This window comes from Phyllobates terribilis, unplaced genomic scaffold, assembly GCF_046119375.1.
Source record: "Phyllobates terribilis strain yellow unplaced genomic scaffold, ASM4611937v1 Scaffold_5__5_contigs__length_657084704, whole genome shotgun sequence".
Taxonomy (NCBI): domain Eukaryota; kingdom Metazoa; phylum Chordata; class Amphibia; order Anura; family Dendrobatidae; genus Phyllobates; species Phyllobates terribilis.
In genome coordinates, this window is record NW_027362765.1 from 102,596,327 (window position 1) to 102,621,266 (window position 24,940).

Consider the following 24,940-nt stretch of genomic DNA (forward strand, 5'->3'; position numbering starts at 1 on the left):
TATATACTAGCCATAGGTGACTGACCTCTCCATTATATTCTAGCCCAGGTGACTGATCTCTGCATTATATACTAGCCTAGGTGACTGATCTCTGTATTATTTAGTAGCCCAGGTGACTGATCTCTGTATTATATACTAGCCCCAGCTGATTGATATGTGTATTATACACTTGCCCATTTGACTGATATCTGTATTATGTACTAGCCTAGGTGACTGATCTCTGTATTTATATACTAGCTCATGTGACTAATCTCTGTATTATATACTAGCTCAGGTGACTGATCTCTGTATTATATACTAGCCCAGATGACTGATCTCTGTATTATATACTAGCCCAGATGACTGATCTCTGTATTATATACTAGCCTAGGTGACTGATCTCTGTATTATCTACTAGCCTAGGTGACTGATCTCTGTATTATATACTAGCTCATGTGACTGATCTCTGTATTATATACTAGCCTAGGTGACTGATCTCTGTATTATTTAGTAGCCCAGGTGACTGATCTCTATTACATACTAGCCCCAGGTGGCTGATCTCTGTATTATATACTAGCTCAGGTGACTGATCTTTGCATTATATACTAGCCCAGGTGACTGATCTCTGTATTATATACTAGCCCCAGCTGATTGATATGTGTATTATACACTAGCCCATTTGACTGATATCTGTATTATATAGTAGCCCCAGGTTAGTGGTCTCTGTATTATATACTAGCTCAGGTGACTGATCTCTGTATTATATACTAGCCTAGGTGACTGATCTCTGTATTATATACTAGCTCATGTGACTGATCTCTGTATTATATACTAGCCCAGATGACTGATCTCTGTATTATATATTAGCCTAGGTGACTGATCTCTGTATTATTTAGTAGCCCAGGTGACTGATCTCTATTACATACTAGCCCCAGGTGGCTGATCTCTGTATTATATACTAGCTCAGGTGACTGATCTCTGTATTATATACTAGCCCCAGCTGATTGATATGTGTATTATACACTAGCCCATTTGACTGATATCTGTATTATATAGTAGCCCCAGGTTAGTGGTCTCTGTATTATATACTAGCCTAGGTGACTGATCTCTGTATTATATACTAGCCTAGGTGACTGATCTCTGTATTATATACTAGTCCAGGTGACTGATCTCTGTATTATATACTAGCCTAGGTGACTGATCTCTGTATTATATAGTAGCCCCAGGTGGCTGATCTCTGTATTATATACTAGCTCAGGTGACTGATCTCTGCATTATATACTAGCCCAGGTGACTGATCTCTGCATTATATACTAGCCCAGGTGACTGATCTCTGTATTATATACTAGCCCCAGCTGATTGATATGTGTATTATACACTAGCTCAGGTGACTGATCTCTGTATTATATACGATCCCAGGTGACTGATCTCTGTATTATATACTAGTCCAGGTAACTGATCTCTGTATTATATACTAGCCTAGGTGACTGATCTCTGTATTATATACTAGCTCAGGTGACTGATCTCTGTATTATATACTAGCCTAGGTGACTGATCTCTGTATTATATACTAGCCCCAGCTGATTGATATGTGTATTATACACTAGTCCAGGTAACTGATCTCTGTATTATATACTAGCCTAGGTGACTGATCTCTGTATTATATACTAGCTCAGGTGACTGATCTCTGTATTATATACTAGCCTAGGTGACTGATCTCTGTATTATATACTAGCCCCAGCTGATTGATATGTGTATTATACACTAGCCTAGGTGACTGATCTCTGTATTATATACTAGTCCAGGTAACTGATCTCTGTATTATACACTAGCCCAGGTGACTGATCTCTGTATTATATACTTGTCCAGGTGACTGATCTCTGTATTATATACTAGTCCAGGTAACTGATCTCTGTATTATATACTAGCCTAGGTGACTGATCTCTGTATTATATACTATCCGAGGTGACTGATCTCTGTATTATATAGTACCCCATGTGACTGATCTCTGTGTGTGGCTCCACCGTTACTCCCCAGCAACAAGCCCGCTGTCTCGGGGTCATACTTGATTGAGATCTTTCCTTCTCTCCCCAGATCCACTCATTCGCCCGCTCAATTCATCTCCACCTCAAAAACATTTCTAGAGTTCAACCTTTTCTTAACTTTGACTCTGCAAAAACTCTTAGGCTATGTGCCCACGATGCAGAAATGCTCCGGATTTTTCCTGAGCGTTTCTGCATCTCCCTGGTAGAAAAAACGCATGCGGATTGTACATGCGGATTGTACATGTGGATTTTACATGCGTTTTTCCTGCCAGGGACATGTGGATGTGAAGCGTTCTTCACATGCATTTCCGCATGCGGGTTGTCAAGCGCTTTCCAAGCGATTTTAGCATCACTTGGAAAGTGGTTGTCAACTTGGTCACACTATATAAATCCATGCAAACGGCATGGATTTATATACTGTGACCTTAAAGAATGGTAAAAAATAAAAAATAAATCTTTACTTACCTTCCGATGGCCCCTGCAGTCTTGCTTCGCTCCATTCTCCCTTGCCGGTAGATCGCGGTACACTGCACTGAAGGACCTGCCGTCACATGGCTATGACTTCAGCGCAGGTCCTTCAGTCCATCGCGATCTGCCGGCATGGGAGAAAGAGCGCAGCGGGGGCCATCAGAAGGTAAATATAACATTTATTTTTTATTTTATTCATTTTTTTACAGGTTCTATGGTACCCGGGTCCGGAGGAGAGTCTCCTTTCCTCCACACCCGGGAACCATCTGCACATTGAAACACGTGGAATGCCCATCTACATATGCAGTGATGCGTAATCCATGCGTTTCAATGCAAGTCAATGGCGGCGAAAACGCAGCGCTTCCGCAAAATAATTGGTAGTGCTGTTTTTTTTTCCGCAATGATAATCCGCAGCGGAAATTTCCGCAGCATGTCCACAGCACATTGGGGAGCATGGCAGGCCTTCTACCATGCGTTTTTTAAGTGTTTCGGCAGCTTTTTTGCCGCTGCGGAAACGCTTAAAAAACGCATCGTGGGCACAAAGCCTTACTGTAGCTCTGATTCATTCTCGTATGTACTACTGCAACTCTCTACTAATCGGTCTCCCTCTTACTAAACTCTCCCCACTCCAATCTGTCCTGAATGCAGCAGCCAGGATCATATTCCTTGCCAACCGCTACACTGATGCTTCCACCCTGAGCCAGTCGTTGCACTGGTTACCTGTCTGCTATAGAGTTCAATATAAACTCATCACCCTTACCCACGAAGCGCTCCGTGCTTCAGCACCGCCCTACATCTTCTCCCTCGTTTCAGTCTATCTCCCTACCTGTGCCCTCCGTTCTGCTAATGACCTAAGATTAACATCCTCGATAATCCGAACCTCCCATCTCCAAAACTTCTCATGTGCTGTGCCAATTCTTTGGAACGCACTACCCAGGACTCTTCGTTTGGTCCCCAATACCCACAGTTTTAAGCGTGCCCTAAAAATTCATTTCTTTAGATTGGCCTATCGCCTCACTTCACTTATCCAACTATCCCTTTTTTTTTCCCCATACAACACTTCCTTCCAAATCAGGACCCTCGCATCATCTGTTCACACACTCCCATGTACTTAATAGACTTCTGTGTCTGTACTTGTTCACATACTGGTTGGTGACTGGTACATTCAGCGTTATGTGATTACCTTATTTATTACATTGATGGTTGACCGTACAGTACAAGCAATTATTACCATCCACATTTCATGTCTTCCCCCATTTCCTCATAGATTGTGAGCTTGCGAGCAGGGCCCTCTCTCCTCCTGGTATCTGTTGATTTATGTGATTATTGTTATTCTGTAATGTCTTTTATTGTCTGTAAAAGTCCCCTCTAAAATGTAAAGTGCTGCAGAATATGTTGGCGCTATAGAAATAAAAAAATATTATTATTATTATATACTAGCCCCAGGTTACTGGTCTCTGTATTATATACTAGCCCAGGTGACTGGTCTCTGTATTATATACTAGCTTAGGTGACTGATCTCTGTATTATATACTAGCCATAGGTAACTGATCTCTGTATTATATGCTAGCGTAGGTGACTGATCTCTGCATTATATACTAGCTCAGGTGACTGATCTCTGTATTATATAGTAGCCCAGGTGACTGATCTCTGTATTATATACTAGCCTAGGTGACTGATCTCTGTATTATATACTAGCCCAGGTGACTGATCTCTGCATTATATACTAGCCCAGGTGACTGATCTCTGTATTATATAGTAGCCCAGGTGACTGATCTCTGTATTATATACTAGCCTAGCTGACTGATCTCCGTATTATATACTAGCCCAGGTGACTGATCTCTGCATTATATACTAGCCCAGGTGACTGATCTCTGTATTATATAGTAGCCCAGGTGACTGATCTCTGTATTATATACTAGCCTAGGTGACTGATCTCTGTATTATATACTAGCCCAGGTGACTGATCTCTGTATTATATACTAGTCCAGGTGACTGATCTCTGTATTATATGCTAGCCTAGGTGACTGATCTCTGTATTATATACTAGTCCAGGTGACTGATCTCTGTATTATATACTAGTCCAGGTGACTGATCTCTGTATTATATACTAACCTAGGTGACTGATCTCTGTATTATATACTAGCTCATGTGACTGATCTCTGTATTATATACTAGCCTAGGTGACTGATCTCTGTATTATATACTAGCCTAGGTGACTGATCTCTGTATTATATACTAGCCTAGGTGACTGATCTCTGTATTATATACTAGTCCAGGTGACTGATCTCTGTATTATATACTAGCTCAGGTGACTGATCTCTGTATTATATACTAGCTCAGGTGACTGATCTCTGTATTATATACTAGCCATAGATAACTGATCTCTGTATTATATGCTAGCCTAGGTGACTGATCTCTGTATTATATACTAGCTCATGTGACTGATTTCTGTATTATATACTAGTCCAGGTGACTAATCTCTGTATTATATAGTAGCCCCAGGTGACTGATCTGTGTATTATATACTAGCCTAGGTGACTGATCTCTGTATTATATACTAGCCTAGGTGACTGATCTCTGTATTATATAGTAGTCCCAGGTTACTGGTCTCTGTATTATATAGTAGCCCCAGGTGACTGGTCTCTGTATTATATAGTAGCCCCAGGTGACTGGTCTCTGTATTATATACTAGCTCAGGTGACTGGTCTCTGTATTATATAGTAGCCTAGGTGACTGATTTCTGTATTATATACTAGTCCAGGTGACTGATCTCTGTATTATATACTAGTCCAGGTGACTGATCTGTGTATTATATAGTAGCCCCAGGTTATTGATCTCTGTATTATATACTAGTCTAGGTGACTGAGCTCTGTATTATATACTAGCTCAGGTGACTGATATCCGTATTATATACTAGTCTAGGTGACTGATCTCTGTATTATATACTTGTCCAGGTGACTGGTCTCTGTATTATATACTTGTCCAGGTGACTGGTCTCTGTATTATATACTAGCTCAGGTGACTGATCTCTGTATTATATACTAGCTCAGGTGATTGATCTCTGTATTATATACTAACTTAGGTGAGTGATCTCTGTATTATATACTAGCCATAGGTGACTGATCTCTGTATTTTATACTAGCCTAGGTGACTGATATCCGTATTATATACTAGTCTAGGTGACTGATCTCTGTATTATATACTTGTCCAGGTGACTGGTCTCTGTATTATATACTAGCTCAGGTGACTGATCTCTGTATTATATACTAGCTCAGGTGACTGATCTCTGTATTATATACTAGCCTAGGTGACTGATCTCTGTATTATATACTAGCCATAGGTGACTGATCTCTGTATTTTATACTAGCCTAGGTGACTGATCTCTGTATTATATACTAGCCTAGGTGACTGATCTCTGTATTATATACTAGCCATAGGTGACTGATCTCTGTATTATATGCTAGCCTAGGTGACTGATCTCTGTATTATATACTAGCTCAGGTGACTGATCTCTGTATTATATACTAGCTTAGGTGACTGATCTCTGTATTATATACTAGCCATAGGTAACTGATCTCTGTATTATATGCTAGCCTAGGTGACTGATCTCTGTATTATATACTAGCTTAGGTGACTGATCTCTGTATTATATACTAGCCATCGGTAACTGATCTCTGTATTTTATACTAGCCTAGGTGACTGATCTCTGTATTATATACTAGCCTAGGTGACTGATCTCTGTATTATATACTAGCCATAGGTGACTGATCTCTGTATTATATGCTAGCCTAGGTGACTGATCTCTGTATTATATACTAGCTTAGGTGACTGATCTCTGTATTATATACTAGCCATATGTAACTGATCTCTGTATTTTATACTAGCCTAGGTGACTGATCTCTGTATTATATACTAGCCTAGGTGACTGATCTCTGTATTATATACTAGCCATAGGTGACTGATCTCTGTATTATATGCTAGCCTAGGTGACTGATCTCTGTATTATATACTAGCTCAGGTGACTGATCTCTGTGTTATATACTAGCCATAGGTAACTGATCTCTGTATTATATGCTAGCCTAGGTGACTGATCTCTGTATTATATACTAGCTCAGGTGACTGATCTCTGTATTATATACTAGCTTAGGTGACTGGTCTCTGTATTATATACTAGCCTAGGTGACTGATCTCTGTATTATATACTAACCTAGGTGACTGATCTCTGTATTTATATACTAGCTCATGTGACTAATCTCTGTATTATATGCTAGCACAGGTGACTGATCTCTGTATTATATACTAGCTTAGGTGACTGATCTCTGTATTATATACTAGCCTAGGTGACTGATCTCTGTATTATATACTAGTCCAGGTGACTGATCTCTGTATTATATACTAACCTAGGTGACTGATCTCTGTATTATATACTAGCCTAGGTGACTGATCTCTGTATTATATACTAGCCCAGGTGACTGATCTCTGTATTATATACTAGCCCAGGTGACTGATCTCTGCATTATATACTAGTCCAGGTGACTGATCTCTGTATTATATACTAGCCTAGGTGACTGATCTCTGCATTATATACTAGTCCAGGTGACTGATCTCTGTATTATATACTAGCTCATGTGACTGATCTCTGTATTATATACTAGCCTAGGTGACTGATCTCTGTATTATATACTAGCCTAGGTGACTGATCTCTGTATTATATACTAGCCTAGGTGACTGATCTCTGTATTATATACTAGCTTAGGTGACTGATCTCTGTATTATATACTAGCCTAGGTGACTGATCTCTGTATTATATACTAGCTCATGTGACTGATCTCTGTATTATATACTAGCTCATGTGACTGGTCTCTGTATTATATACTAGCCTAGGTGACTGATCTCTGTATTATATACTAGCCTAGGTGACTGATCTCTGTATTATATAGTAGTCCCAGGTTACTGGTCTCTGTATTATATAGTAGCCCCAGGTGACTGGTCTCTGTATTATATAGTAGCCCCAGGTGACTGGTCTCTGTATTATATAGTAGCCCCAGGTGACTGGTCTCTGTATTATATACTAGCCTAGGTGACTGATCTCTGTATTATATACTAACCTAGGTGACTGATCTCTGTATTTATATACTAGCTCATGTGACAAATCTCTGTATTATATGCTAGCACAGGTGACTGATCTCTGTATTATATACTAGCTTAGGTGACTGATCTCTGTATTATATACTAGCCTAGGTGACTGATCTCTGTATTATATACTTGTCCAGGTGACTGATCTCTGTATTATATACTAGTCCAGGTGACTGATCTCTGTATTATATAGTAGCCTCAGGTTATTGATCTCTGTATTATATACTAATCTAGGTGACTGATCTCTGTATTATATACTAGCTCAGGTGACTGATATCCGTATTATATACTAGCCTAGGTGACTGATCTCTGTATTATATACTAGCTCAGGTGACTGATCTCTGTATTATATACTAGCCTAGGTGACTGATCTCTGTATTATATACTAGCCTAGGTGACTGATCTCTGTATTATATACTAGCCTAGGTGACTGATCTCTGTATTATATAGTAGTCCCAGGTTACTGTTCTCTGTATTATATAGTATCCCCAGGTTACTGTTCTCTGTATTATATAGTATCCCCAGGTGACTGGTCTCTGTATTATATAGTAGCCCCAGGTGACTGGTCTCTGTATTATATACTAGCCTAGGTGACTGATCTCTGTATTATATACTAGCCTAGGTGACTGATCTCTGTATTATATACTAACCTAGGTGACTGATCTCTGTATTATATACTAGCTCATGTGACTAATCTCTGTATTATATGCTAGCACAGGTGACTGATCTCTGTATTATATACTAGCTTAGGTGACTGATCTCTGTATTATATACTAGCCTAGGTGACTGATCTCTGTATTATATACTAGCCTAGGTGACTGATCTCTGTATTATATACTAGTCCAGGTGACTGATCTCTGTATTATATAGTAGCCCCAGGTTATTGATCTCTGTATTATATACTAGTCTAGGTAACTGATTTCTGTATTATATACTAGTCCAGGTGACTAATCTCTGTATTATATACTAGTCCAGGTGACTGATCTGTGTATTATATAGTAGCCCCAGGTTATTGATCTCTGTATTATATACTAGTCTAGGTGACTGATCTCTGTATTATATACTAGCTCAGGTGACTGATATCCGTATTATATACTAGTCTAGGTGACTGATCTCTGTATTATATACTTGTCCAGGTGACTGGTCTCTGTATTATATACTAGCTCAGGTGACTGATCTCTGTATTATATATTAGCCTAGGTGACTGATCTCTGTATTATATACTAGCTCAGGTGACTGATCTCTGTATTATATACTAGCCTAGGTGACTGATCTCTGTATTATATACTAGCCTAGGTGACTGATCTCTGTATTATATACTAGCCTAGGTGACTGATCTCTGTATTATATACTAGCCTAGGTGACTGATCTCTGTATTATATACTAGCCTAGGTGACTGATCTCTGTATTATATACTAGCCTAGGTGACTGATCTCTGTATTATATACTAGCCTAGGTGACTGATCTCTGTATTATATACTAGACTAGGTGACTGATCTCTGTATTATATACTAGCCTAGGTGACTGATCTCTGTATTATATACTAGCCCAGGTGACTGATCTCTGTATTATATACTAGCCAAGGTGACTGATCTCTGTATTATATACTAGCCTAGGTGACTGATCTCTGCATTATATACTAGTCCAGGTGACTGATCTCTGTATTATATACTAACCTAGGTGACTGATCTCTGTATTATATACTAGCTCATGTGACTGATCTCTGTATTATATACTAGCCTAGGTGACTGATCTCTGTATTATATACTAGCCTAGGTGACTGATCTCTGTATTATATACTAGCCTAGGTGACTGATCTCTGTATTATATACTAGTCCAGGTGACTGATCTCTGTATTATATACTAGCCTAGGTGACTGATCTCTGTATTATATACTAGCTCATGTGACTGATCTCTGTATTATATACTAGCCTAGGTGACTGATCTCTGTATTATATACTAGCCTAGGTGACTGATCTCTGTATTATATACTAGCCTAGGTGACTGATCTCTGTATTATATACTAGCTCATGTGACTGATTTCTGTATTATATACTAGTCCAGGTGACTGATCTCTGTATTATATAGTAGCCCCAGGTGACTGGTCTCTGTATTATATACTAGCCTAGGTGACTGATCTCTGTATTATATACTAGCCTAGGTGACTGATCTCTGTATTATATAGTAGTCCCAGGTTACTGGTCTCTGTATTATATAGTATCCCCAGGTGACTGGTCTCTGTATTATATAGTAGTCCCAGGTTACTGGTCTCTGTATTATATAGTAGCCCCAGGTGACTGGTCTCTGTATTATATACTAGCCTAGGTGACTGATCTCTGTATTATATACTAACCTAGGTGACTGATCTCTGTATTTATATACTAGCTCATGTGACTAATCTCTGTATTATATGCTAGCACAGGTGACTGATCTCTGTATTATATACTAGCTTAGGTGACTGATCTCTGTATTATATACTAGCCTAGGTGACTGATCTCTGTATTATATACTTGTCCAGGTGACTGATCTCTGTATTATATACTAGTCCAGGTGACTGATCTCTGTATTATATAGTAGCCTCAGGTTATTGATCTCTGTATTATATACTAATCTAGGTGACTGATCTCTGTATTATATACTAGCTCAGGTGACTGATATCCGTATTATATACTAGCCTAGGTGACTGATCTCTGTATTATATACTAGCTCAGGTGACTGAGCTCTGTATTATATACTAGCCTAGGTGACTGATCTCTGTATTATATACTAGCCTAGGTGACTGATCTCTGTATTATATACTAGCTCAGGTGACTGATCTCTGTATTATATAGTAGCCCCAGGTTATTGATCTCTGTATTATATACTAGTCTAGGTAACTGATTTCTGTATTATATACTAGTCCAGGTGACTGATCTCTGTATTATATACTAGTCCAGGTGACTGATCTGTGTATTATATAGTAGCCCCAGGTTATTGATCTCTGTATTATATACTAGTCTAGGTGACTGATCTCTGTATTATATACTAGCTCAGGTGACTGACATCCGTATTATATACTAGTCTAGGTGACTGATCTCTGTATTATATACTTGTCCAGGTGACTGGTCTCTGTATTATATACTAGCTCAGGTGACTGATCTCTGTATTATATACTAGCCTAGGTGACTGATCTCTGTATTATATACTAGCTCAGGTGACTGATCTCTGTATTATATACTAGCCTAGGTGACTGATCTCTGTATTATATACTAGCCTAGGTGACTGATCTCTGTATTATATACTAGCCTAGGTGACTGATCTCTGTATTATATACTAGCCTAGGTGACTGATCTCTGTATTATGTACTAGCCTAGGTGACTGATCTCTGTATTATATACTAGCCTAGGTGACTGATCTCTGTATTATATACTAGCCTAGGTGACTGATCTCTGTATTATATACTAGCCTAGGTGACTGATCTCTGTATTATATACTAGCCTAGGTGACTGATCTCTGTATTTTATACTAGCCTAGGTGACTGATCTCTGTATTATATACTAGCCTAGGTGACTGATCTCTGTATTATATACTAGCTCGGGTGACTGATCTCTGTATTATATAGTAGCCCCAGGTTATTGATCTCTGTATTATATACTAGTCTAGGTAACTGATTTCTGTATTATATACTAGTCCAGGTGACTGATCTCTGTATTATATACTAGTCCAGGTGACTGATCTGTGTATTATATAGTAGCCCCAGGTTATTGATCTCTGTATTATATACTAGTCTAGGTGACTGAGCTCTGTATTATATACTAGCTCAGGTGACTGATATCCGTATTATATACTAGTCTAGGTGACTGATCTCTGTATTATATACTTGTCCAGGTGACTGGTCTCTGTATTATATACTAGCTCAGGTGACTGATCTCTGTATTATATACTAGCCTAGGTGACTGATCTCTGTATTATATACTAGCCATAGGTGACTGATCTCTGTATTTTATACTAGCCTAGGTGACTGATCTCTGTATTATATACTAGCCTAGGTGACTGATCTCTGTATTATATACTAGCCATAGGTGACTGATCTCTGTATTATATGCTAGCCTAGGTGACTGATCTCTGTATTATATACTAGCTCAGGTGACTGATCTCTGTATTATATACTAGCCATAGGTAACTGATCTCTGTATTATATGCTAGCCTAGGTGACTGATCTCTGTATTATATACTAGCTTAGGTGACTGATCTCTGTATTATATACTAGCCATAGGTAACTGATCTCTGTATTTTATACTAGCCTAGGTGACTGATCTCTGTATTATATACTAGCCTAGGTGACTGATCTCTGTATTATATACTAGCCATAGGTGACTGATCTCTGTATTATATGCTAGCCTAGGTGACTGATCTCTGTATTATATACTAGCTTAGGTGACTGATCTCTGTATTATATACTAGCCATAGGTAACTGATCTCTGTATTATATGCTAGCCTAGGTGACTGATCTCTGTATTATATACTAGCTCAGGTGACTGATCTCTGTATTATATACTAGCTCAGGTGACTGATCTCTGTATTATATACTAGCCTAGGTGACTGATCTCTGTATTATATACTAGCCTAGGTGACTGATCTCTGTATTATATACTAGCCTAGGTGACTGATCTCTGTATTATATACTTGTCCAGGTGACTGATCTCTGTATTATATACTAGCTTAGGTGACTGATCTCTGTATTATATACTAGCCTAGGTGACTGATCTCTGTATTATATACTAGCCTAGGTGACTGATCTCTGTATTATATACTAGTCCAGGTGACTGATCTGTGTATTATATAGTAGCCCCAGGTTATTGATCTCTGTATTATATACTAGTATAGGTGACTGATCTCTGTATTATATACTAGCTCAGGTGACTGATATCCGTATTATATACTAGTCTAGGTGACTGATCTCTGTATTATATACTTGTCCAGGTGACTGGTCTCTGTATTATATACTAGCTCAGGTGACTGATCTCTGTATTATATACTAGCCTAGGTGACTGATCTCTGTATTATATACTAGCTCAGGTGACTGATCTCTGTATTATATACTAGCCTAGGTGACTGATCTCTGTATTATATACTAACCTAGGTGACTGATCTCTGTATTATATACTAGCCTAGGTGACTGATCTCTGTATTATATACTAGCCTAGGTGACTGATCTCTGTATTATATACTAGCCTAGGTGACTGATCTCTGTATTATATACTAGCCTAGGTGCATGATCTCTGTATTATATACTAGCCTAGGTGACTGATCTCTGTATTATATACTAGCCTAGGTGCATGATCTCTGTATTATATACTAGCCTAGGTGACTGATCTCTGTATTATATACTAGCCTAGGTGCATGATCTCTGTATTATATACTAGCCTAGGTGACTGATCTCTGTATTATATACTAGCCTAGGTGACTGATCTCTGTATTATATACTAGCTCAGGTGACTGATCTCTGTATTATATACTAGCCATAGGTGACTGATCTCTGTATTATATGCTAGCCTAGGTGACTGATCTCTGTATTTTATACTAACCTAGGTGACTGATCTCTGTATTATATACTAGCCTAGGTGACTGATCTCTGTATTATATACTAGCTCGGGTGACTGATCTCTTTATTATATAGTAGCCCCAGGTTATTGATCTCTGTATTATATACTAGTCTAGGTAACTGATTTCTTTATTGTATACTAGTCCAGGTGACTGATCTCTGTATTATATACTAGTCCAGGTGACTGATCTGTGTATTATATAGTAGCCCCAGGTTATTGATCTCTGTATTATATACTAGTCTAGGTGACTGAGCTCTGTATTATATACTAGCTCAGGTGACTGATATCCGTATTATATACTAGTCTAGGTGACTGATCTCTGTATTATATACTTGTCCAGGTGACTGGTCTCTGTATTATATACTAGCTCAGGTGACTGATCTCTGTATTATATACTAGCTTAAGTGACTGATCTCTGTATAATATACTAGCCATAGGTGACTGATCTCTGTATTTTATACTAGCCTAGGTGACTGATATCCGTATTATATACTAGTCTAGGTGACTGATCTCTGTATTATATACTTGTCCAGGTGACTGGTCTCTGTATTATATACTAGCTCAGTTGACTGATCTCTGTATTATATACTAGCTCAGGTGACTGATCTCTGTATTATATACTAGCCATATGTGATTGATCTCTGTATTTTATACTAGCCTAGGTGACTGATCTCTGTATTATATACTAGCCATAGGTGACTGATCTCTGTATTATATACTAGCCATAGGTAACTGATCTCTGTATTATATGCTAGCCTAGGTGACTGATCTCTGTATTATATACTAGCTCAGGTGACTGATCTCTGTATTATATACTAGCTTAGGTGACTGATCTCTGTATTATATACTAGCCATAGGTAACTGATCTCTGTATTATATGCTAGCCTAGGTGACTGATCTCTGTATTATATACTAGCTTAGGTGACTGATCTCTGTATTATATACTAGCCATAGGTAACTGATCTCTGTATTTTATACTAGCCTAGGTGACTGATCTCTGTATTATATACTAGCCTAGGTGACTGATCTCTGTATTATATACTAGCTCAGGTGACTGATCTCTGTATTATATACTAGCCATAGGTGACTGATCTCTGTATTATATGCTAGCCTAGGTGACTGATCTCTGTATTATATACTAGCTTAGGTGACTGATCTCTGTATTATATACTAGCCATAGGTAACTGATCTCTGTATTTTATACTAGCCTAGGTGACTGATCTCTGTATTATATACTAGCCATAGGTAACTGATCTCTGTATTTTATACTAGCCTAGGTGACTGATCTCTGTATTATATACTAGCCTAGGTGACTGATCTCTGTATTATATACTAGCCATAGGTGACTGATCTCTGTATTATATGCTAGCGTAGGTGACTGATCTCTTTATTATATACTAGCTCAGGTGACTGATCTCTGTATTATATACTAGCTTAGGTGACTGATCTCTGTATTATATACTAGCTTAGGTGACTGATCTCTGTATTATATACTAGCCATAGGTAACTGATCTCTGTATTATATGCTAGCCTAGGTGACTGATCTCTGTATTATATACTAGCTCAGGTGACTGATCTCTGTATTATATACTAGCCCTGGTGACTGATCTCTGTATTCTATACTAGCCATAGGTAACTGATCTCTGTATTATATGCTAGTCTAGGTGACTGATCTCTGTATTATATACTAGCTCAGGTGACTGATCTCTGTATTATATACTAGCCCTGGTGACTGATCTCTGTATTCTATACTAGCCCCCTTGGCCGCTCTAGGTATAATTTTGGATCTCTCGTCTATTCTGTTTCTTTCCTGATTTCATCGCCTCCTTTGCCGCCATATTTCTCATCTCTTCTGATTTTTTTCTTCTTCTTTCCCATCTTTCTTCCTGAACTTTCATAAACAATGAATTTAATTTGATCTTTAACTTTTGCCAGTTTTCCAAATATCACATTTTTGGCCCCAGATCTATAGATGTGAGTGGTGATGGCTGACTCCTCCGCGACCCTCACCCATCTGTGAGGCCAGGAACGCGCTCCTTGTGAGAACAATCTCGGGATAATCATGGCAGACGCGACTTCCGTCTTTTCTTCAGTTCTTTCATCCACCACGTCCGGTGGCAGCTTCTCTGCGCATATTTTGTGCATTTGGCTGCTGCACCCGAGACGCTCAACCCGACAATGGCCATGATTGCCTTCATCACGAACTCTATGAATAGTCCTCTGTCAGGCACAGCCATGCTTCCAACAAGATAGGGAAAGGCACAGAAATAGGAGTGACTGATTTGCAATCATTGCTGGCTCGCTGGAGTATGTGGGCTGTTATGTGGACGTTATGAGCTCCGTGTTGGTCTTTCTCTAAAAAAAAAAACACGTCTTTTCTTCCAGGGAGATTTTCAGACAAGAGAAGAAGCCGTCGCTCTTGGCGTTGGACTCTGCAACAATGGATTCATGCATCATGGTAATTGTGCCGATTTTAGTAGCAATATCTCCGATTACGAGATCCAGTCCCAGAGCAATGCCTGCGCTCTGGATTCATTGGTCATGTCTGCTCTGCACTGACAGACATGACCAATCAATGCTGCACATGATCCAGCATCCTGTTGCCTTCTGGGGCTGGATCACCGTCGTCCCTGATCACATTATACAGGTTTTATATAACCAGCAGACGGATTATATCTGTGTACTGATGATGGAGTGACGAGGCAGGCAGCTGCGGACACAGACAAGAGAGGGCCCCTGTGCAAGAACCATATATGAGCCCTCTGTCTACCGTTAGTTTATCATACTTCACCCGTTAATATGTCTTTGGCAAAAAAAACTGCTTGCTTATTTGGAGTTGGAGATGGGCCCCCTTGCCTTTTGGGCCCTATGTCCACCCCTGGGGGTAGGAGCAGGGGATGTGAGGGTGAGCGCCGCCTCTATAATCACAGGTAATTAGGATGAGACTGCAGTGCGCTACGTGCCGGTCACTTTCTCTGCTCAGCCGTGGCTGCCTGTGCTCCCCTCTTATTATGGCCTTTGTGTGGTCAGAGGACACTGGGCGCTGTCAGCTGCCCACCACGTATCCTGTAATTTACGTTGATGAGCAGTGGTGGCTGTGTGAGCTTAGGAGACATTACACCCTTTCCCAGAATACTATACAGCCCCTTCCATGGATTGCCACCATACGATGAGGACTTTGTGATTCAGAGCCTCATCATTTTCAAAATCTCCTCTTTCTCTCAGTGAACAAAAACCATCATTGAGTAGATGACTGCCCAGACTTCTTTTTTTTTTTCTCTGCATGTATAACTTGTCACTCATCTGTTTTCTTTCTCCCTTTTTGTTCTCTATATCTTACCCTCTCTCCCTCTTTATTTCTTTGTGTTAGTGTTGGAGAAGAGCGAGTTCAAAGATGAGTCTCAGTTCTTCCGATTTCATGCTGACGAGGAGATCGAAGGAACCAACTCCAAGAACAAGAAGTACGACTTTAAGCTCCTGGAGAACATCATGGCCAAGACTCTGCTGGTGAGGAAATGGCGATTGGTGGCACAAGGGCGGGTACCGTTCTCCATGTGTCTGACACATGGCGTTCAGAAGATACCGATATATAGGGGAAGGAGAGAATCGTGACCTAACACATAAGTGGCTGTGTGTGACCTCGATTGTGTGTGTGTGACCTTGGCTGTGTGTGTGCAGTCTCAGTTGTGTGTGAGTTGTGTGTGAACTGTGACCTCATCCATGTGTGAAATGCAGATCATTCCCTGGTGATGGCGGCTCCAAATAAGGAGCAAGATGTGATAAATGGCTTTGTGTGTTTCTGTAAGTAGGTCCCAGGGCCCCGCATCCTCTACATGTTGTACACCTCATAGACTCCTATCTGAACATAAATACATCTGCTGCGCTCACACATTCCACACCGCTCCGACCGCCGGCACAGGAATAGAAACAACCCTCCCCCGATCCCAGAAATGAAAACAGTAATCACATTCTGCCCAGAGTTATGAGAGGTCAACCAGGGGGATTATCACATGGCCAGGTCAGAGAGATCAGATTGTCAGCTCTCGGGGACAGGGATGATGGGAGTGATAAAAGGAGATTAGAAGTCGAGCTCCTGGGGACATGGATGATAGGAGTGATACATAGCATGATGTAAAGAGATTAAATTGTGAGCTCCCGTGGACACAGATTGTGTGTTAAGCCACCCATACACCTCACTTGGCCGAGCTCTCATGGGTTCTCTATGAGAAAGCCGTGTTACCTGTGTCTCGTAGAAAAAAGTGAGATTGGCAGTCTCATATCGTACTTGCACAATCAATATCTCTCCTAACCATCACTCGGCCAGCGGACCCATACACATTAGAGTGTCAGCCAGACCCTTCAATATCTGCAAGTCCGGCCAACATTAGCCAAATGTATAGGTGGGGTCATTAGACTGTTGGCCGAATGTCGATATCTGCAGGTTTGGTTGACGCTAAGTCTGTGTATGGGGGCTTTTTGTATGTGTAGTGAGGGGATTAGATGGCCATTCCCCGGGGACAGGTATGACGGGAGTAATATATTGTGTGTACTAGGGAGATTAGATTGATATTTGTAACACCTACAAGTTGTTGGTGCCGTATATAAGGGGGTCACTGGAGCTTGTAGTTCTTCACAGCTGGATTGTCCTGTCCTGTTTATGGGGACTGGCATGTGGCTGTGGTCAGATAATTTTCCACTTGTTCAGTCACCATCCAGTGAGGGGTAGTACTAAGTCTCTGCTCTGTTCTTCCGCAGATTCTACCTCAGGAAGAAGATTACGGCTTTGATCTGGAAGAGAAGAACAAAGCGATCGTGGTGAAGTCTGTTCGGAAGGGATCACACGCTGAGGTGAGACCCATCAGGCAGGGATATAAGACCAATGTGGCCAACCACAACGCAGCAGTGTGCTGACAGCAGCAGAGACCCAGCACCAGAACAATGGCATTAAAGGAGTTTTCCCACCAGAGACTTTTTTGACATTTCAGGGTCTTTCAGCGAATTGGAACAGTAAATTCAAGATTATTGGAAACTATGACCTAGGGTCTATTTACACTGCAAGATTATCCTGAATGAGCATTCTTGGGGACACTTATTTCATGATAATCTTTTAGTCTAAGGCTATGTTCAGATGTCCAGTAATGATACATTAGAACGGAACCAGCAGAAATCCATTGGCAAAAAAGTTGTGCAGACACAACTTTTAGTCCATTTTTAAATAACTGATCTCTGCTGGATCTGTTTTTTTAACATTGAAGACTATGGAAAACGGATCCGTTAATCAGCAGCCATCCGTTTTTCTTTCATTTGTAACTGATTTTTTTCCTACTGGATCAAGTAACTGCTCAATGCCGCAAAGCAGGTGGTGTAAACGAACCTTTACAGTCCTTATATCTCATCGTGGGCCATAAATATGACAGTTATCAGGGACCATTGCACCCCTAATCAGCGATCATCAGCATTGGGTATATTGACTTAGTAAAAACTTTCCAATTCATTGTGATATCTGATCCATCCATCTCTCGGCACTAGTGAAGCCACTGTATGACTGGAGGATTTCATGTTCTTTCTATGAAGCTTCCTCTTGGTCAGCTCACGTGTCGCTTGGGAGATGGACATTGATCGCATAGTCCAATGTTTATTGCATCATTCTTCTTAATTGTGCGGTAATTTGGAAAAATTGTCCCCATCGCTTCTTCTCCCTGTAGATGGCCGGACTTCAGGTTGGACGGAAGATCTACACCATTAATGAGGACCTCGTCTTCCTCAGACCCTTCTCTGAAGTAGAGATTCTTCTGAACCAGTCGTTCTGTGCTCGGAGGCCAATCCGCATTCTGGTGGCAACCAAATCCAAAGAGTAAGTATCTTAAGCTTCCCATACACTTTAGATGGCTATCGACTGAATAATACTTCAGCCCATCATTCAGCTGACAGCCATCTCGGCTGGCTTATCCATACTCAGGAGCGCTTGTTTAGCCAAACGCTCCTGTGTCCTCTGTGATGCCATAAGACATCTGTGCCAGTGGTTTTTCTTCAGGTGAACAAAGCGATTGGCACTCTTAAATCGGACATGCTGATCAACATCTTCCCCTACAATCAGTTGGCCGGCGCCTCCGTAGACACTAGAGTGTCGTCCAAACCTATCGACATCAGCGAATGTGGCCAGCATCAGTTCATTGTGTATTAGGGGCTTGATAATATCTGTAATATGAGAGCTGCATCAGATTTTATCTGTTAGGGATTATCCAATCTAGACGGCAGCGTTCGAGGTGTCCCCCTCACATTAGGGTCTGTGGCTTGATATGAAGTGCAGAATATTACGTTATGTGATATCTGCACTGAATGCTGATGACTATGATGGGTGAGAATTGTGGTGGAGGAGGGGTATTACCTGCCATCCAACATTATCCTCTCTGTACGCACTTAATCATCTTGTCGCCGTAGGATTGTGAAGATCCCGGATTGTTCGAAGTCCCTGTGTTTCCAGATCAGGGGTTCGGCTCCTCCTTACGTCCATGCGGTGGGGAGAGGTGAGACCTGCGAGTGCAGTGATGGGTTTACTGTTCATGAAGTGATCTGCAGAGCATACATACCCCACAATCACATATAATAGTATGTAGTGGTACGGTGTAGATATTGTATACAGACCTGGCTTCATGTCTCCCTGTACTGTGTCATTCCCTCACATATTACTACTGTTCTATGTACGTGTCGGGGGTCATGGCTCTGCATCCGTCCTGGCCGTACAGTCCTCGTACTGTTACTCTCAGTAGATGTTTCCTCTTGTATGAGAAGCTCAGACTTCATGGTGAACGCTTCATAACAAGTGCTGTGTCTAATGTCAATCACAGCCTGCAAGCATCAAAAATATCCACCACATCCTAAGTACCTACAGATGTGAGACTGACATCTGGTGCGCAGGGGTGGCAGGCAGCAGACTGTTTTATGACCCCCCCAAGGCATCAATTTACTATTTTGCATCGGCACTAGAAAGTTTAGAACTAAAACCAAACTATACAAAGTGTAAATGTGTCTATAGATGATGGGCGTGTACATATACGTGTGCTGCATGTGTTTGTGTGTGTACCGTAGAGCTTCCTGCCGCCTATTACATTGCATGTGAGGGACTGAGCTAATGAATTGCAGAGCTCATATTTGCTGGTGGAGTGTTTATTGGATAAAGACATGTAAAGAGGTTGCTTTATTTTACATTCACAGGGGCCCCCTGCTGTCTGCGTCTGCGTCCACCCCTGGTACTATATATGTGGATAGGTGTGCACAATGTTTGATGTGTCTGCATTGTATGTGTTTACTATGTCTTTGTATACATGTAAGCTGTAAGGTATGTGTATATGTGGGTAAACTAGATGGTATATCTGTGTTGTACAGTGTGGGTGTGTGTACATTTATGGTATGTGTGTGGACTCTATATGCATGTATAGTATGTGTTTGTATATGTGACACACTATATATGTGCATGTTAAAGTATATCTGTGTGTATATGTGTACAGTTTGGAATTTGTATGTGTACAATATGGTATGTGAGTATACTATGTGTACACTGTATAGTTGTGTACATATGGATGCACTAGATGGTATATACGTGTTCACAGTATGTTATTTGTGTGTACTGTATATCTGTATTATGTTGTGTATACTGTATATGTATGTGTGCACTGTCTGATATATGTATATGTGGGTGCACTAGATGGTATGTACATGCATACTGTATATGTAAGACAGTATTCTGTTTGGTTGTCCTGTGTGTTCTGTAAATGTATGTATTGTATGTGTTTGTCTATGCTGTGTACTGTATGAGTGTTTATATAATATGTATGTGTGCGCACTGCATGGTACAGCATCATGTCTATATGTGTACAGTATGGTGTTTGTGTTTGTACAGTATGCATATATATGTGTGTAAAGTATGGTATGTGTGCAGTCCACATTTTCTGTGCCGACTGTGATCTGGGAATATTTGGACACTTTTCTGCTTGTTCTTTGACAGTGTAAACCGGAGACTCCCGTCACAATGCTGATATAATGTAGTATGGATGTACACTTGTGTCCTCTGCCAGAGCCTGGCGGTGCCTTATACCACAGCATATACTGCTCTGTACCTTGCATGTTTTGCCCCTGAGGACTGTAGGATATGTAACAATGGGGCCAATGATTGGTTTTGTCTGTGCTCATCCGCTGGAGTAGAACTTTCCCGCAACTCTTTTTCCAGACATGAAGAGCCCCCTCCAGGGGCCACGGGGGTCCTGTAGTGTGAGATCCTGGAGCTTATAAATCACCTCCAGTAATAACATTCCAGCCGCACATGTTCTGCAGGTGACATTCACCCATAACAGAGGGTCTCCGGGCCGCTGAAGGGGGTATCGTTGCTTTATATATTACCTAAAGAAATGTTCAAGTGCAATAAATAATTAACTGTATTTACTTATATTGGAGAGTATCAGAATGTGAAGGGTCTTCTGCTGCTTCGCTCTATAGATGGGGTGTAGTCATCTGTCTGATTGATATGGTATCTCATATCTCCTGGTGTTCAGGGTCTCAGGCAGCTGCTGTTGGTCTCCATCCTGGACAATGTATCCTCAAGGTAAATGGAACGAACGTCATACACGACAGTCACTCCGAGGTCCTGGAGCATTTCAGTGCATACCGAAAAAACCCACAAAACCCCTTGGTGAGGACTACTACTCTCAGCATCTTCCACTATAAGAATATACAAACTTAAAATATGTGATGAGCACAGCTCCTTGGGATTGCATGAGCAGTGGATAATATATTCGTCTTCTGATTTCAGGGGCTATTCCAGTGGATCTACAGGACCCACGAGGATGCAGAGGAGGACAGGGCGCAGAGGTGTAAATCTGATGAGTGTCTGAACGGCGGCTTGTCTGATGACCACAGTGCCAGCCTCCTGCTGGACACAAGTGTCCCCAGCAGACAAGCAGGTAGCGCATGACAGGTCACATCTCCTATAGATAAGGAATGCCTGACCCCCTGTTATCAACTAATATTTTGGGGGCAGAGACGTTAAAACCCATTAAAGGAGTAATCACATCTCGTACATTTATGGTTTATCCACAGGGTAGGTCATAAATGCATAGGACTCCCATCTATCCTGAGAATGGTGCCCTGTTGCTCACTGTTTTCAATGGAGTGGTGGTCAGAATTCGGACCACCTCTGTAGTGACAGCTGTGGACATCAGGACCTTGTGCTCAAGATAGATGCGGGTCCCATTGATGGTATCTTATGGTTGCGCCATATATGTACGAGATGGGAATGATCCTGTAAAAAGAGTGCGTTCTGGAACTTTCATACAGACAAAGGCCCCGATTCATCATTTGCGTTTTTTAAGTCACTTTCCTTTCTTTGTCTTGTGGTATTAGTTGCCTTTTTCTGAGCCAAATTCATCAAAATAGGGAACAACATTCATGCAAAGTAAAAGGCTTTTTTCCTGCCTTGAACTGTTTTTGCGACTTTAGGTGTCAAAAGTCGCGAAAATTGTGCCAAAATTTTGACGTGCTGAAACATACAGCTGGGGGCGACTGGAGTGGAGTTGCGCAAAATTTTGCGACTTTTTAAAAGTTACAATTGATGAAGCAGAAGAAAACATCTGTAATCACTAAACTCCGACCATAGAGCAGAAAACAAAAAAATACAAGCGAGCATATACAAAATAGACTTCAAAAAAGGAAAACTGGAATAATGATTTGAGTGCAAACAAAAAAAGGTGCAAAAGACACAAAACAGGTGCAAAAGCAATGATGAATTGTGGCCTTTGTATTTCAATTCCACACCATTTTTTCGATTTCTGCTTGCTGTCAGTGAATCGGAACATTCTTTCTTCCACCCAGAATCAGAAACGCCCTCCTGACCTTGTCCTGCTCACACAGCTGAGGGTCACTTATTATTTGTATCCAGTCTAAGCACTCCTCTGTGACTTCAGTGATACATTTTAGCTCACTGATATATTGGAGCAAAATGCTCAGGGCAGAAGAGACATTTGTGCTGCTGTGTTTTAGTTCTCAGAGAATTTATACATTGCAACATCCCTTAGTGCTAGGTTCTTAGTGATTTTCAGTCCCAGAATGTTTCAATTCTCTGACCCTCAAGCATGGATAGTGAAAATGGTGACAAATTGCATCACTTGGTAAATTGGAAGCCGCAGAGCTGCTCTGTCATGAAGCTGGACCTTCTGAGCGACAGCACCTTCCTGTAGAGCCATTACGTCCTGTAGCGTATATTGTATAGCCTTGTTCAGGCGGCTGCTTGTTCCAGGGAACGGGTTCAGCTGCTGTGCGCTCTTCTCTGACCGACAGCTACTCATTTATTAACGTGCTCGGCGCTTCTCTGAATTCCCCAGCACTTCTGCATCAATCGTATAGGAGTGGGGTAACTTGATGCAAATAATCAGCACACAAGAAGTCCTGATATTTTTGGGTTCTGACTCTTTGCCCCCCTCTGCAGATGCCCCCTGCCCCTCCACTCCTATCATGGATGATGGTCCACTCATCAACCTGACAGTGGAGAACGTCCATCTTGAGCATGGTGTGATGTACGAGTACGTCAGCACCGGCGGGATAAAGTGCTATGTCCTGGAGAAGATGGTTGAACCTCGCGGCTCCTTTGGGATCACTGCTAAGGTAAAAGGGATTGTGGCTGACCTCACATGGAGGGTTCACATTACTCTTGGGGGGCCGGGCTCTTCAACCTGTCCCTCGATTGCCTTCTCAGATCCTGCAGGCATTTATTGCTGATGACGTTGAATTTGTGAAGAATTGTACAAGACTTATCGCAATGAGCAAATCGGTGATGACCATGCCGCAGTACGAATTTCGCCACATCTGTGACACCAAACTGGAAAACATCAGCCAGAGGATCAGCAACTACGAGGGGGTAAAACGTCGGGGTCCTATCTCCCCAGAACCTTTCAGATTTTCTTTCTTCCTGTGTATTATAGGCTTCCATCTTCCAGTCACCCTCCTCTGTCCTCTACCCTTAACCTTCTTGCATAGATGAGCGGCTGCTCCTCCTCCATGCTGTACCCTGCAGCCACCATATTTCTGATCCTTTGTCCTGTTCCATCTACTTATTTCCTGTGCTATTGGCTTTCTCACCCTGTGACTAGGAACTGTGTGATTAAAGTTTGTGTCATCTCTCAGTTTGCAGATGAGCTGAGGATGAAGGTCAGTCCGTCCTTTAAGCAGGCCATGAGTGAGCAGCACACCCTGTTGAGCATGGACTTCTGCCCGACCAACTGTCACATCAACATCATGGAGGTGTCATACCCCAAAACCACCACGTCAATAGGGAGGTCATTCAGCATTCGTTTTGGCCGAAAAAACTCCTTCTTTGGCCTTGATCCAGACCAAGGTGAGATCATGTGACCAATGTAATATATGTACACACTGACTCCACCAGCAGAATAGTGAGTGCAGCTCTGGAGTATAATACAGGATGTGGCTCAGGATCAGTACAGGATAAGTAATGTATGTACACAGTGACTCCACCAGCAGAATAGTGAGTGCAGCTCTGGAGTATAATACAGGATGTAGCTCAGGATCAGTACAAGATAGGTAATGTAATGTATGTACACACTGACTCCACCAGCAGAATAGTGAGTGCAGCTCTGGGGTATAATACAGGATGTAACTCAGGATCAGTACAGGATAAATAATGTAATGTATGTACACAGTGACTCCACCAGCTGAATA

General features: G+C 41.1%; 1 protein-coding gene across 1 annotated transcript in view; it reads left to right on the forward strand.

Moving 5' to 3' along the window:
• The window catches only part of PREX1 (phosphatidylinositol-3,4,5-trisphosphate dependent Rac exchange factor 1), a 144,596-nt gene that overhangs the window by 84,670 nt on the left and 34,986 nt on the right, over window positions 1-24,940 (forward strand). Inside the window, exons 15-24 of the mRNA XM_073682645.1 lie at window positions 15,602-15,674; window positions 16,587-16,723; window positions 17,972-18,064; window positions 18,922-19,070; window positions 19,658-19,743; window positions 21,766-21,902; window positions 22,023-22,173; window positions 23,694-23,869; window positions 23,961-24,122; window positions 24,389-24,599. Coding sequence (XP_073538746.1) covers window positions 15,602-15,674; window positions 16,587-16,723; window positions 17,972-18,064; window positions 18,922-19,070; window positions 19,658-19,743; window positions 21,766-21,902; window positions 22,023-22,173; window positions 23,694-23,869; window positions 23,961-24,122; window positions 24,389-24,599 — 1,375 coding nt within the window. The remainder of the gene's footprint in view (window positions 1-15,601; window positions 15,675-16,586; window positions 16,724-17,971; window positions 18,065-18,921; window positions 19,071-19,657; window positions 19,744-21,765; window positions 21,903-22,022; window positions 22,174-23,693; window positions 23,870-23,960; window positions 24,123-24,388; window positions 24,600-24,940) is intronic.